Source organism: Heloderma suspectum, chromosome 5, assembly GCF_057233095.1.
Source record: "Heloderma suspectum isolate Gila_16-S chromosome 5, 16-S_ref, whole genome shotgun sequence".
Classification (NCBI taxonomy): Eukaryota; Metazoa; Chordata; class Lepidosauria; order Squamata; family Helodermatidae; genus Heloderma; species Heloderma suspectum.
The window spans coordinates 204,172,390-204,187,101 of record NC_139462.1 but is presented as its reverse complement, the minus strand read 5'-3'; the positions used below and the strand labels follow the sequence as shown (position 1 = coordinate 204,187,101).

The 14,712-nt window shown below is 39.7% G+C and overlaps 2 protein-coding genes across 4 annotated transcripts in view; one reads left to right on the top strand and one right to left on the bottom strand.

Annotated features, from left to right (window-relative positions):
• The window catches only part of MASTL (microtubule associated serine/threonine kinase like), a 27,551-nt gene extending 15,598 nt beyond the window's left edge, over window positions 1-11,953 (top strand). Inside the window, exons 7-12 of the mRNA XM_084859071.1 lie at window positions 1,250-1,422; window positions 2,037-3,278; window positions 4,470-4,605; window positions 8,571-8,684; window positions 8,772-8,873; window positions 10,186-11,953. Coding sequence (XP_084715197.1) covers window positions 1,250-1,422; window positions 2,037-3,278; window positions 4,470-4,605; window positions 8,571-8,684; window positions 8,772-8,873; window positions 10,186-10,343 — 1,925 coding nt within the window. The 3' untranslated portion in view covers window positions 10,344-11,953. The remainder of the gene's footprint in view (window positions 1-1,249; window positions 1,423-2,036; window positions 3,279-4,469; window positions 4,606-8,570; window positions 8,685-8,771; window positions 8,874-10,185) is intronic.
• ACBD5 (acyl-CoA binding domain containing 5) overlaps window positions 11,405-14,712 on the bottom strand; it is a 61,621-nt gene continuing 58,313 nt past the window's right edge. For all 3 annotated transcript variants that reach the window (XM_084859098.1, XM_084859096.1, XM_084859097.1), the window contains exon 13: window positions 11,405-14,712. In XM_084859098.1, coding sequence (XP_084715224.1) covers window positions 14,700-14,712 — 13 coding nt within the window. In that variant the 3' untranslated portion in view covers window positions 11,405-14,699.

Below are 14,712 nucleotides of genomic sequence, written 5' to 3'. Positions count from 1 at the left end.
AAAAGACAAAATAATAGCACAATGCCTTTTGATTGTGAGCAGTAGGAGGCCTCCATCTGGAAGCACCCTTAATTGTGAGTGTGACCCACTCGTGTATCTCAGCCTATTAATGGTTTGCAGTTGTGGCTCACTGTCCTAAGCTAAACTGGCAAAGCCAAACAGTTAAGAAGCTAATGCAGTTTTACTTATCAGTATTGTTTTATTTTAACTGCGTTGGTTTGTCTTGTTTTCTTTCTTCTTTCGTGTTATCTATGCATTAGCCTTTTCCCTTCAGATAAAAGGTTTTTCTTAGAGCCAATGACTTGGTTCACATGTAATGCCAATTCATGGGTTTTGAATTGGCAGGGCTGGGCTGGAGCGAGCGAGGTACCTCCCGCACAGGCAGCGCTTCTGCTTTGCATCTGTTTTCATCAACAGCCGAGGAACGCCAAGTTCCTGGGTTGTTTGATGCGACGTGTGAATCAGGAACTCAGGGCTGTTGGGGACAAACAACTCAGCACTTTAACCCAATAACAAACCATGGATTCAGACTCTGAGTTGTTTGTCCCTCAACAACCCAGACTTCTGGGTTCACATGTTGCATCAAATAACCTATGAATGGGGTGTTCCGGGGTTGTTTAGGAAAGGTGATGCAAAGTGGAAGTGGCAAGCAGGCAGGAGGCACCGCACTTGCTCAGTCCGGCATGGCCCCAACTAATTATAGGCTGTTTAACTCATAGTTAGTCATTATGTATGAACTGGGCCAATGGGAGGTAGCAGCCAATTTATCAACAGGATAAATTCATGTTCAGACCCCTACTTGTCTGCAACAAAACACATGTGTGCAACAAAAATCCATTGGCCCCTTGAATAAGGCCAATGCAGTGCAGAAGAGAGGGTTGCATTTGCTCATCCAGCTTTCTGCTTTCTGTATTTTCCCTATAAATAATTTGAGCATATTTATAATACTTAATGATATACCTTGACATATTCAAGGTATATTTAACTTGTTTTGCTTTGTTATTATGTACAAGATATCAGTGTAATTTATTGTATTTTATTGTATTATTAGTATAGTATACTGCAGTAAAAATAACAAGAGCTCCTATGAAATAATGAGAGAACATTAGTACGAAAAGACAAGTTGACAGTTACATATTACGACTGGTCTTGCCTAATTTCCACAGCGCCATTGATTAAATTTGCTCTGTAACTGACTACTACACTTTATGTGTCTTGATTTTTAAAAAATGACCTGTTCTTCCTGAAGGCATCAGTTCTTCAGCTATAACACCTGGAATGCCTGTGAGGGGTCTGACACCAACTTTGCTTCAGTCCAGAAAAAGGTATGGGACTTCCAGTGCCAGTAGCCATTCCCGCACCCAGTTGTCCAGCATGGAATCGGAGTGCTGCAGCAGCCCCAGGTGGGAAAAAGACACACAGGTCAGGACTGCTTCTTTTCTTCCTGATGGTTTTGCTTCCTCCGACTTTTTATAAATGAATTATTCAAATATGCACAATGGAATTGTGCACATTTCAGAGGCTTTAAAAATTAACCCTCAAGAAGGGTTCTGGATTGTGCAAGATCTGGGTTTATCTCAACTGTTGACAGGATTTTATGCTTGGCTCTGGAAACCACCAGGACTAAAACCTACCTCTTTCCATACAAACCTTCTGGGGCATCAGGTCAATATTAGAGGCCCTGCTCTGTGTCCCTCTGCTGTCTGAAGTATGGTGAATAGGTCACAAGTCAGGGCTTTTTCCATCATGGTGGAATGTCCTTCCTACAGAGCCTTGCTCACCTTTTGTTGAGGAGCAAAGACTTGGCTCTTTCAGCAAGCATTTGGGTTGGGGGAAAACTGATTTTTATTGCTGTATTTTAATGTTGTGTGATTTTGTATTTTTGGCTGTGTGGCCTTGTTATTTTATTGTTATTTTAATTATTTTGTTGTGGGGGGTTGGACTGAAAGGTGGGATAGGAATAATGTAGTAAGTGCATACGATTTATTGATTTGTTTAAACATTTTCATAAACACTTGAAAGTACTTGATTTACAGGAAGAGGAAGACATACTTTCCTCTGCCACAGACAAAGTGAATGCATTAGAGACTCCTCAAAATACAGATTTACTGCTTGTCAACAGCACTAAAAGTTTAAAGAGAAAGGCGCTGGAGTCTGCAATCTCCCCTATTAGCAGCAATGATTCTGGGAGCAAGCTTGATGGAAAGACTGAACAATTTAACCTATGTGACACTTCTGTGAGGAAATGTGATGTGAAGGACCTGGTCCGAAGATGTCTTTCAGAATATAAAGAATGGGAAGAAAAGTTATCTACGGAAAAAACTACTCTGGCAAAGGAGGCAGCAAAATCCTCTAATTGCCACCTGTCCCCTTTGGACTTGGGCAATCTTGTGAAAGAAAGGAAAGAGGAGGCAATGGCGGAGAAGCCAGGTGTCAAAAGATCCTTTGAATTAGTTGACAGCAGCCCTTCTCAAGGACTTATCCTTGTCAAAAAAAACAATGCAGAATTCAAACGTGGCTTTAAAATAATTGAGATTCCAGAAAAACAAAGCACAGGTTTAACAACTGAAATCTGTTGCTTAAAACTTGATGGATGCCCGCAAGAGACCTGTACAAATGAAGGTCCAGCAAAAGACTTCAGTTGCACTGAACAAAACAGTGGTAACAAATCAGCTACTCCTTTAATAGCGAAGAACCTTATGCATGACCTAGATGTGGATTGTGGAAAGGATGGGAAAAAGGAACACACAAGCTCCAGTTTCTTATGTATTGATGATGAAAAGCCTTTAGCAAGCATAAGCGTGGACTCCGACCTTTCCCTTCCAGAAGTGTCTGCTTCAGAGAGTCACATAGAAAAGCACTTTTCCAATTTAGATGGAAGCATTAAAGATCTCACCTTTGAGGAACTAAAAACAGAGGCCATGTCAGCAACTTCACTTTATTGCCCAGATGCCTTGCCAAGAGGTGAGGAGATGCTTACTGTCCAGGAAACCAAACCAGCGCATCATGATCGGGACAAGAGTATGAAAGGTGTAACTGAAACACCCACGGACATCCACTCTTCTTCATCAATGGAAATGTTGAAAGCAATGGACCACTTCAGGAAAAATGTGGTGGCCTTTCGGAGTTACAACAGTCAAATCAATATGTCTAATATGTCTGAGCCATCAAGAATTAGCATGATGTCTGTAGAAGGCATGGATATCTCTGCTTGCAGTGGCTCTTATCCTATGACTATTACACCTGCGCAAAAGGGGACTCCCTACAGAGTATATCAGGTAGGTACTAATGAGGCACACTGAACATTGCAAAGTAGCATCTAAGGCCCCTTGACACAAAGGCATTTCCTACGTGGGCTTCAGTTCTGTGTAGGAAGTTGCAGATATCCGAGATGTACCATGTCAAATGTATATGTGGCAAGAAGCTCCAGTTAACAATGGCTTTATGCAGTATATAAAGAAAGCCTAATAGATACATGTGCACTTCTTATATTTCATAGACCCATAGAGTTGGAAGGGGCCATTTTAAGCCATCCAGTCTAACCCCCTGCTCAGTGCAGGAATCCTGTTTCCCTGAGAGATGGTGGTCCAGTCTCTGCTTGAATACCTCCAATGATGGAGACCCTACTACCTCCCTAGACAGGTGGTTCCATAATCTGACCTCTTTGACTGTTAGGAATTTTTTCCTGAGGCTGAACCAAAATCTGCCTTCCTGTGACTTAAGCCTGTTAGTTTGTGACCTATGGTCTTGGATGATAAGAGAACAATTTGCAGCCCTTTTCTGTGCTATAAGCAATTTGATGGTACGCAGTTTCTTACACAGAAGTGATAACTGGTATGGGGCATCTATCCTTTATGAGGTGGCTCTAAGGTTTTTCACTCCTTTCAGGCTCGCTGCTCATGAGAAGCAAGAGGTGTATTCATAACAAAAACGCCATTTGTTATTTAAAATGGAACATGTAATTAAAATAGTAATCTTCAATGAGGGCATTTATTGAGATGTGTAGAAATCTTGGCATAGAAGGAGGCAAACAGGAAAAGCTTTCTGCTTGAGAAATCATCAGAATGAGGCAATGGTGGCCACCAACTTGGATGGCTTTAAAAGGAGATTAGACAGATTCATGGAACATAAGTGGGAGGGTGCTGTTGCACTCATGGCCTGCTTGTGGGCTTCCCACGGGAAGCCTGGTTGGCTAGAATATAAACAGAACATTGGCCTAGATAAGCCTTGGGTATGATCCAGCAGGGCTGTTCTTATGTCATAGTAATGAACATTTTGGAACTATGTGAGTGTTGAGGGTGCTAGACCCAGACAGGGTGCTTCTTTGCTGGGGGATGAGGCAGTTGAGTAGATCGTTTTTCAGCTCCGCAGTTCAGTATCCGAATCTACAGCTAGTCTGAAAAAATATATTACTAGCTTGTTTGATACTTATGTCTGATCTAACATTAACATCTATTCTTTGACATCAGACCCCTCAGGGAAATGCTGATACACCCTACAGGACCCCAAAGAGTGTCCGAAGAGGGGCTGCCCCAGTAGAGGGAGAACGCATTTTAGGAACCCCAGATTACTTGGCTCCTGAGCTGCTCTTAGCAAAGGCCCATGGTAAGCAATCAAACTAATTGCAGGATAATTTTACCTCTCTGGTTTCATTTCTACATTTCCTCAGCCCTGCAATGAGATCCTAGCTCTCTTTAAACAGATAACACTTTTATTACTGATGTTATCTTAAGTTCATTTCTATATAATTAAGGAAGTGTGTTTTCCTTTTCCTCCTTGTCTTTTGTTGTGTTTTTGTTGCTTCACAGACTATTGTCCAAAATGTCCTTATATTTGGTGTTTCCCTTGACAGAAATTGTATTTGGGCAGTGGGGGTGTGCTATGGGTGATGGAGGAAATGTGTGTCAATTGTAGCTTGTTTCAAAACTTTGATGTTAATTGTATTTTCCTTTGTGAGTTTAATATACCAAAGTATTATTCAGTACAAAAAGTTCACTTTAGTTTTGCGTCAAATGTTCTTGAAAAGTTGTTCGTACGTAGAGGTACAAGACAGGTAATGTTATGTTTTGTTTTGTTTCTGTAAGGAACAGGGGGGCAAGTCTATGCTGATGAAGCTCATCAAGATGAGCTTATATGATAGCCACTTGTTGTAATGCAGAAATAGCTAAATTCTCCTTGTATACACACACCATCTCAGTTTGGACAATAATCTAAACCGGGGTGGACAACTTCATGGGGGCTGTAGCCATTTTCGATCCTCTTGGCAGCCCTCATTTCTGCTTCTGCTGCTCTGCCAAATTCTGCGGTGACCAAAAAAAAAAAAGCTTTCCAACCATTAACAAGGTTTACAATAGGGGTGGGGAACACGCTGGAATGCACAGTAGTGACAGGAACATTCTCGAATGTAGTTTGCAACCAAATTTAAAACAATCTGTATTTGGCCATTTTAGCCTTCTGTAGTGGTACATCACTGAAATTCAGCTGCAAACCACTGGGGTTGTTTTTTGTGTCACTGCTACCATGAATGTTGGCATGTTGCCCACACCTGATCTAAACCATCTAAATGGTTGGAAAGCTTCCCTTCCCCTCTCCTCTGAGAAGAGAGGGAAAGCTTCCACTTTTAGTTCTGACTAAAGCCGTTTCTTGTTATGGATGTATTCAGGGAACTGTGGTTTATTCTTACGCTAGTTAAAGTTCAAAAACATGGTTTGATATCCCGGCTTGTTATTCTGGCTAGCTTTCCTTGGACTTCCTTCACTTCAGAATGCAGGAAAACTGTCATATATTTGAATGTTCCTGAAGGGGAAAAGACTTTCAGCATGTAAAAAATTAGATCAGAGAAGAGCTTTGCCTTTTCCCTGATGTGTTTATCAGTTTGCAGGTTGCTTGTGTGCATTCAAACACGCAACCTTCCAGTTGCAGCTTGAAGTGGTATAGTTCACAATATTACCATATGATTCTGCAGAATTTATAAACTGTCCCTTAGTCTCTGGTGTGTGGGTGAATAGACAATGTAGTGAGTTAATTTTGTGTGTGTGCATATGTAACTATCTTAAGGAAGGAAAGTTTGGATAATTATATTTGGAAAACTGCCATCTGTTGGTGAATTTGTGACAAAATTCTGTGTTAATCATTACCAGCATTTAATAACTGAGTGTAGCGTGATATTTATATAGACATACCAAAATGTTTACCTGATTTTTTTTTACACACAGGAGTTCAGAATACTGGTAAGTTTGCTTATAGCACTTTACAGAACAGTCGAAGTATAATTAGATCACAAAGCTCAAGACAAATGTTTAGAAGTATACACCAAGCTCTGTGGATCTCTTTCTGTGTACTTTTAGAGAGATAGCCATATTAGTCTGTGGCAGCAAAAACAACAGAGTAAAGAGTCTTATAGCACCTTAAAGACTTCTATGATAACATAGTGCTGTTCGGAAGACCCATTTCTCAAAGGATCTAGGATTGCATTATTTTCCTTTCCAGAGCGTTTTTAACATAAACTCAATGTTACCTTTTCTTCTTTTCTCCCTTACACATGCCATCTTGTCATCCAGAAAAGTGCTCCTTTCTTTTGTATTCCAAAGCTCAGTTTATCCAGGCTTTTGTAAAGGAAAAGGGGGATCAGAAGCATCCATTCCTTTTACCACTTTTGTATTGCAGTTTGCAGGTCTATTCTGCAAAGGTTAAAATGCAGTTGCAATAAACTTAGAACTGATCATCTGTATAAGGGTTGAATCTAGACTTAGTGTAATCTATTGTAATCAATGGGGCTTACGTAAGTCATGACTAACTTGACTCACATTGATTTCAATGGGTCTACTCTAAGTATGACTAAGTCTGGATCTGACCCAAAGAATTAACGTTGGCTCCTGCCAGGAAGCAGCCACTCACCTCAAACTATAATTCTACTTTTGACCTCACCTCTATAAAATAAGACAAAATACTTTTAAACAGAAAGATTAGCAAACATTAGAGCAGAGGTGGGCAAACTGTGGTTTAATGTGCTGTCTGCAGTTCCCAGCCCTTTCAGGGATGACTAGCAATTAGTCCACACTGGCACTTAAGGCAATCTGCCCAGATCCACCAGGGCAGCAGGATAGATGGGTGGAGGGAGAAAAAAGCAGAGGCTAAAGATGGAAAGACAGCAAGTGGTGATGCAGGGAGTCATGGGAGGCTATTTGTAAAGGGAGAAGTGGGGGGGATATTATGTCATACGGTTTTTGGCCATATAAGGACTGTGCCTTTCTATAAAAAATCTGTAAGCTTATCTTGGAAAATTTGGCCATTCCTGTTCTGGAACTGGTGAAAATATAGCTTTTTCAATCCTTCCTAAAAATGTGATCTTATTAGACTTTGATATTTCTATGCATTTCAATAAAAAATCCAAGTTCTTACCTTACGAAATGTTACTTGCTTCACTGAATGCTGGATGTAGGTTTTTTTAGAAATCGAGAGGTAAACCAATTTGCAGGAACAGGCTTTCAGGATAACATGAAGCATTTATTCTTTAAGAGTATGTGGACTGGGCATGGGTTGGGGGAAAAAACATCTAAATGAAATAACTGGGCTAGTTCAGATATTATTTCTTGATCACATGAGTGGTCCTGACCACCCTCACTTGATATACAGGTATAATATGTGCACCAAATGGTTCTTTATTGGCAAGCAGCAGCTTCTGCAATACAGAAATTACTGTGTGCTGGTAAGCTGTGATCACCCAGTTCATCCAGTGAAGATGGCTGGTCCCACTTGCATGAACAGGGAACATTGTCTGAACCAGTCCTCTAAAACCTAGAAAAATGTAACTGTATCTGCAATGCAAGCAAGTTCTCACAGCAAGTGCATCCTTCATTCTCATCATGATGGGCTGGCTGGAGCTTTAGCAGTGCAGCAGCTGTAGGGTGCATGATGCTTATTAATGGGTTGTGGTGCTTCAATAGCTTTGCCTGCTTGTGCTTTGAGTGCACTTGTTTGACCAACATCGAGTTTCCTGACCTGAAGCTGTCAAGGAGCAAATAAGTGGAAGAGCTCCCTGTAATATTAGTACAATAGAGAACTCATTGTTGATTGCAAGCTTCTCACTGGAGCCTGTTTCTACAGTAGACCCACACAGGCTTTAAAAAACAAAAATACTTTGGTCCCTGTAACTACCAGGTGATTAAGAAAGTAATGTATAACGTTGATGTTTTGGATGTGAGGCTCTGAATCAAATAATTGGTTCCTCTCTAAAGCCTGGGGAATTCAGCAGACTTTGCTGATGGTTTTTGCTTTCCTTACACAATTGGTCTTTGGAAGTCCCAGAGTGTTGGAGATGGGGTGATGACCTGCTTCACTCTGCTTTCTGCCATGGAAGATTTAGGAAAATATTAACATAAGAGGAATAGCAGCAAGGAAAAGAGAAGATGCTTAGAAGACAATTGCTACTTTGTCTGTTAATTTCATAAACAAGAGGTGTTTAGGTATTAAGTATCTTCTCAGTATCTTTTTTCATTCCTTAACATACAACCATATGTAATACATCTTGTGGAGCAGATGTTAATTTATGTTGACTATATTCGCCTCAGGTCCTGCAGTAGACTGGTGGGCACTTGGAGTTTGCTTGTTTGAGTTTTTAACCGGCATTCCACCATTCAATGATGAAACACCACAACAAGTATTCCAGAATATTCTGAAAAGAGGTAATTACCTATTTTGCCAAAACTGAGTTCAAAGGATGTTTATCTAGTATACGTATTGAGGTAGTGATTTTGTATATGTGTTTTTAGATATTCCATGGCCTGAAGGTGAAGAGAAGTTGTCAGATAATGCTCAGAAAGCAATAGATATACTTTTAACCATTGAGACTAATAAACGAGCTGGACTCAAAGGTTAGTATCTACCTTCATTGTCCCTTTGTTACAGTTATGATACTTATTTAGCAATTCTGACCTCGGGCGGGGGGAATCTAACCCCTCAAAACCCCTCCCAGACACCATGGAAACACCCCCAACACACTCCTGGAATTCGGGGAAATTTATACCAGCTCTGGAGCTGGCATACATAATTGCCCTCCCATAACAACCAATGGGAAGGAATCTGTAAAAGACAAAAAAGGGACCCCCCCCAAAAGATAAACGGCACACTTTCTTCCATTCTACCCTGCTGGCACAAGACTGACAGGACTTCGGATAAAGCAGTTTCTCCATCTTTGGATCTCTCTCCCCCCGCCAAATTGTCCCTGCCAAATTGTAAAATTGCTTTTCTTTTGGAGGGGAGAATAGCTACTCAAGCTATTTTTGATCATTGAGACTTAGGCATAAAATGTTATCACAAATCAGCTCATCACAGTACCTCCCAGGCTAACAAAAATAATAAGACAAGATGAAAATCCAGTTCTAGACAGTTCATGTACGCCTCCCCTCAATTTGACCATTGCAGCAATCCTATGTAGTAAGTAAGGCAGACTCAGAGATCATTAAAGTCTATCTAGTAAGCTTCATGGCTGAGCAAGGGGTTTGGATCCAGGCTACTTGGTCCATAGTCTCACTTTCTACCCACAACATCTCACTGATTTTTTGCTTCTGATTTTTCTTTATTGTGAATTTAGCCATTCCTCCACTACTGGACTGCTAAATTGTTCCTTGCTTACTAAATTCACACTTCATGGAACTGGTCTGTTGAGACAGTTTCATAATGTGTGGAAGAAGATTGACATACAAGGCCTCACAGAAAAATGTTTGCTTAGGGTTAAATCCAACATTGTGTGAGTAGACACATTCCACAACGTGACTTTCCCATGCTCTCATCCCCCCTGTGTGGCTTGCAGATCGGCTCTGTAGGAGCAAACTCTCTGGAGCAAATTTTGGGTGGGGTGGGGGGCTGCAGGTGGGGGGGAAATATGTTCCATGGGCAGACAGCTGGCATTGAATCCAAACCTTAGTAATCTACTCTTGAAACATTATGAATGTTTTATTAAAATATTTCAAATCTAAGGGTAAGGGAGGGTTGGCAAACATTATTAAGACTGGCATTTATTTTAGACTTTAATCATGAGACAAATTGTTTGATTAATAATTCAGAATTGTTCTTAATTCAAGAGAAAAATGCAATGGAGATATCCAGAATCAGAAGATGAAATATCTGGAAAGTGTGAGTCATTCACAGGAATAAATCTAATGTTTGTTTTACCTTTTATTTTAGATCTGAAACGTCACCCTCTTTTTCATGGTGTGGACTGGGACAATTTGCATAATCAAACCATGCCCTTCATACCTCAGCCAAATGATGAAACGGACACTTCTTACTTTGAAGCTAGAAATAATGCTCAGCATCTAACAGTGTCTGGATTCAGCCTGTAGTATCAATGAAATAGAATTTTCCAGGGGGCTGCTCATTTATAAAGCTTCCTAACACTAGTTTATTCCTGATTTTCTAACCATTATGTTTTTAAAACCAAATCTGCTTTTAATTCATTTTTTTCTTACAAGCTGTATTGAAATGTTTAACTCCAAAAAGTTTCTGATCCATACTTTTATTCTAGTTACTGCACCTTATGTAAAACTTATGTATGTAATGGTGGTACGACACTTTAACACTGAACAAAATGTGGTTTTCTGCTGCTATGGAGTATTTCTAATGTTGTGGGGAGGGGCTGTCTTTACTGTCAAGCATCTGAGAGATTAAATGCATAGTAATGTATTTATTTATGTTCCTGTAATTCAAAAAGTCATTCACATAAGGGATTGACTTTTCAGTGTTAGAATCTATCTGAAACGGTTTTTCAGACCACTTTGAAGCTGCACTATATTAAAAATCAACTTCTACATTTTTGGTGCAGCAGAAATACGTTTCTGTCCCTCTGTGTGCCTGTCCTTCTGGGACACAAGATTTCAGGCATTTTAGACAATTTATACCCTGCCTATTCTGCTGCTAAACGATCAGTGTTCAAAATTGTTTCTACTTTTATTGTCAATGTCTATTTTCCCCATCCAACTTACCTACTGAAATTGTTGCTAAAAATAAAACGCCAACAACAAAAACCCAAGCAGGTTTTAACTGAGCTACTTTGGTTTCTGGATTAAACATGGTAACTTCAAATATTGGAAATTAGAGACTCCACTTGGTCATTTCTAGAACTCAGATATTTAAAATTGTCTAATCAAAATAATAGTATCAACAAGTGTATATTGAAGTCTATATAATGTATTTACAATTCAGTGAGACAGTATCAGATGGTTTCAATAAATATTGAATGAAAACTGATTATGTATTTTAAACACTGAAAATAAATCTGTACATATTAGAGACACATAGCTTTTCGGCTTCCTTTGAAGGGCTCTAGAAGTGATCACAGCATAAAGTACTCGTTTTGTTTCAGATTTTGCTGTTTCCTTGTTATAGATAGGAATGTGTTTCAAACCAAAAGGAGCTCCATTTTAATGTGTGTTTTTTACTTCAAAAGCTAATAAGAAAATGTATACAGTTGTAACCTGTCAGAAATTGCTATATCATGAAGCTGTTTAGGACTGGGAACTGCCTCAACTCAAATGTTTTGAAAACCAAGTTAGCATAGCTTTCTTAATACTGAAACAGACTTGAGACATAGCTACAGGCTACATATCCTTGGGTGGTCTGAATGGCTTGCACGTCTGAAATCTTACTGTTAACTTTCTATGGTCCTGGTGAGATGACCAGTCCTGCATGCAGCCTATTGCTTAGGAGCTGCCATTTCTAGCCAATTATTCTGTCATACTTCCTCTGCACTTACCAGTTTCCATATCACACTACCATGGTAAAAATGAAACTACTAGTGGTGGACTGTCTGGTCACATAGTGCCAGTTCTCCATCTTCAAGCAGAATTGCAGCAGTGCTTACAGAATATGTAATTAATGTTCCGCTGCCAAAAAAGTTGGAGGAATTATTTATTAATCCAAGCAGTGAAGAAATAAACAATTTCAAAATCTCATGTGCAAAGAGTATTTGTATTCAGCACTGTGTATAGGGTGTGGTGTTTTGAAACTGTTGAAACATTTCCATAATGAGAGAGAAGAGCAATAGAAAAGGAGGCATAAACAAAGAGCTGTGGGTGAGCTTATCCTTAAGATGCCACCAACTCCTGGTTAGTTTCCTGCCCCAAGCCTTTTCCAAAGGTTTGAAGAACAGGTCCAGCAGGTCAAAGAGTAGAATTTCAATCCACCTGACAAAATACTTATCTGTGTAGTGACTAGTTTACCTGATCTGTGTCCTAGCCTCCAGTCTTGGGAAGAGGAAGCCCTGCCTCTGCCACAAATCCTCCTCTCCCCCCGCCCCCCTTTCACAGTGGATCTCCAAAGAAATGCTGCTTTCCTATTTTTGACAGGATGAGATCCAGGTAGTCTTCACCCTTTGAAGAAGGTGCTTTCTGAAGCTGATTACCTTCTTCAATGAAAAGCCAATGCAGGCCCTCAGACTATTTTTATCCTTGTTATTCCTAACCAATTACTGTTTTGAGAATCCCTGAAAGTTTCAAATCTGCCTATGATATTACATCCAAACATTCAACAGCTGTAAAATATCCTCAGGCAATATGCTCCTTTATTTGATAAATCCTATTTACAATAGATTAAAATGAGTTAACTTTTTAAGCTAAACCTTAAAATCATATTCTATTTAACAAGGCAGATTTTCACTCCTGTAATTACATTATTTATACAGCATATAACATAAGAAGGTGCTTTTCAAACTTCAAGACCATGAGCTTCTTGTGATATCACTGAAGAATTATACAGTGCAAAGCATGTCACAATCTAGAAAGTACTTACTCCAAAGTAGGTTAATTGACTAGTAGGCTCAACTAGGAGCAAGCAGCTTCAGTGTTGCAGCACTATTTTCACAGATCTGACTCTTTTCACCATAGAACTGAGAAGCAATTACTGTAAGGTGATTTTTATATCATACAAAAACATTAGCCTTCATTATTTACTTTCCCCCTTTCCATAGAAAGATTATTTCCAATCATATTTTTAGAGATGCTGTAACTAACAGACTGTTATATCCAAATATGTATCTGATAAATAAAAGTAATAGGTAGAAATTTAATAAAGTGACAATGCTAAAATTGTCTTGAAAGTGTTTACTGGAAAGATAAAGGGACCCACAGATGGAAGGGGGCAAGGCCACATACATTAAGAAGGTAGAACTGTTTAACTGTTACACTCAACAATGGCCTGAAGCCAGCAAACTGCAAACACCAGAGACTGTGCCAGCTGCTGCATCACAGAATACCCACATGTGCATGCACACACAGTAGTCCAAACTGACAGTGCTAAACAGCCATTACGTGAGTTGGAAAGGGCTACTTGGCCTGAGACTAGCGCCCAATTTCCTTTCCCTCAATAGATGACACAGGCTTGGTGAACCTGTGCCTAGACTTCAAGACAGAGAGTGCCCAAGACTGAATATTTCTCCCTATTTTAAAAAAGTCTCCACATAGAAACATATCAGGGAGAAGAGCTCTAGCCTAACATTTGTTTTCCACTTGTAGGGAATTTTTGGTATGGAGGAAAATTCAATCACCTGCTGTATAAATTAGTACTGCCCAGTTACAGGTTTGCAGCCTAGTGAGAACTAGAGGCTTGTTGATGTCCTGTTTGTAGACATTACCTGTGAGTGGAGCCTAGGCCACAAAGGTAGCCCGAGTACAGGAGCACTACTCAAACAGCTTTACTGGATGCAGGGGTCCCCTGCAGTAGCCTTTTGCACAGGTACTAGTGCTCATCCATTTGCAAATTCCTGTTTCCATACCCACTCTGAGCAATGTGTAGAGAGCTTTTAATAGGCATTTTGAGCATCTTCTGTACAGATGCTCAAAGACAATATTTTCACAATGTTTTCACTGCTGCCACTTGACCCAATCCAGATATATCCATCATATCAAAATCAATGGAATAATAATTTAAACGTACATCCAAGTCCTGCTGTTTCAATGTGACTTAAAGTGCCAGCGTCATTCTTTCTCTGTACTGCATCGTCTGTATTGGGACTTTTCTGAATCTATTGTGCCATAAACAAACTCAGTTGGCTGTTCTAACATGTTGCGATGCTTGGCTACCAAGAGTTAAAATACCCATGCAGTACAATCCACAGCCTCAAACATTTGGTTTTATTTTATTTACTAAAAAGCTACCCCGTCTATGTAGCAGCAATTATAAGTTAAACCTCTCAGAGCGTCAATGTTAAATGCAGTCACACAATCCAGCTACCTTGACTACTCTAGACTTATGATTTCCTCAGTCTATTGCATATTTTCTATGCTATGTGGACAGTCTTGGCTGACATTATAAAATAAGTCATATTAAAATAACAATTTACAGAGTTTTTGCATTCATTCAGGGAACCTTTTTTTCTTTCCAAAGCTGGAATGAACATCTCTCAGTAAGAGCTGCAATAAGATCCTTTGAACTCTGTGGACTTCATCAGAATGGCCATTCCAAAACAATTAATTTAAGGTTCATGTGATTGCTCGATGGGCTGTATTTATTCTAGGTTACTAAGAGAAATAGTTAATTCAAGTATGTTATCTCTGGTAATGCAAAAGGAAAATAACAAAACAAAAAACAGAAGGACGATTTAGCCACCCCAGAGCCTGCAGTTCTTGTGGGTATCTTGTGGGTATTATTTCACCTTCCAGAATCTCCGCATTAGCAGTCCTTAAGTAAAATCTGAAACCGAATCCTCAGTTCTGTTTT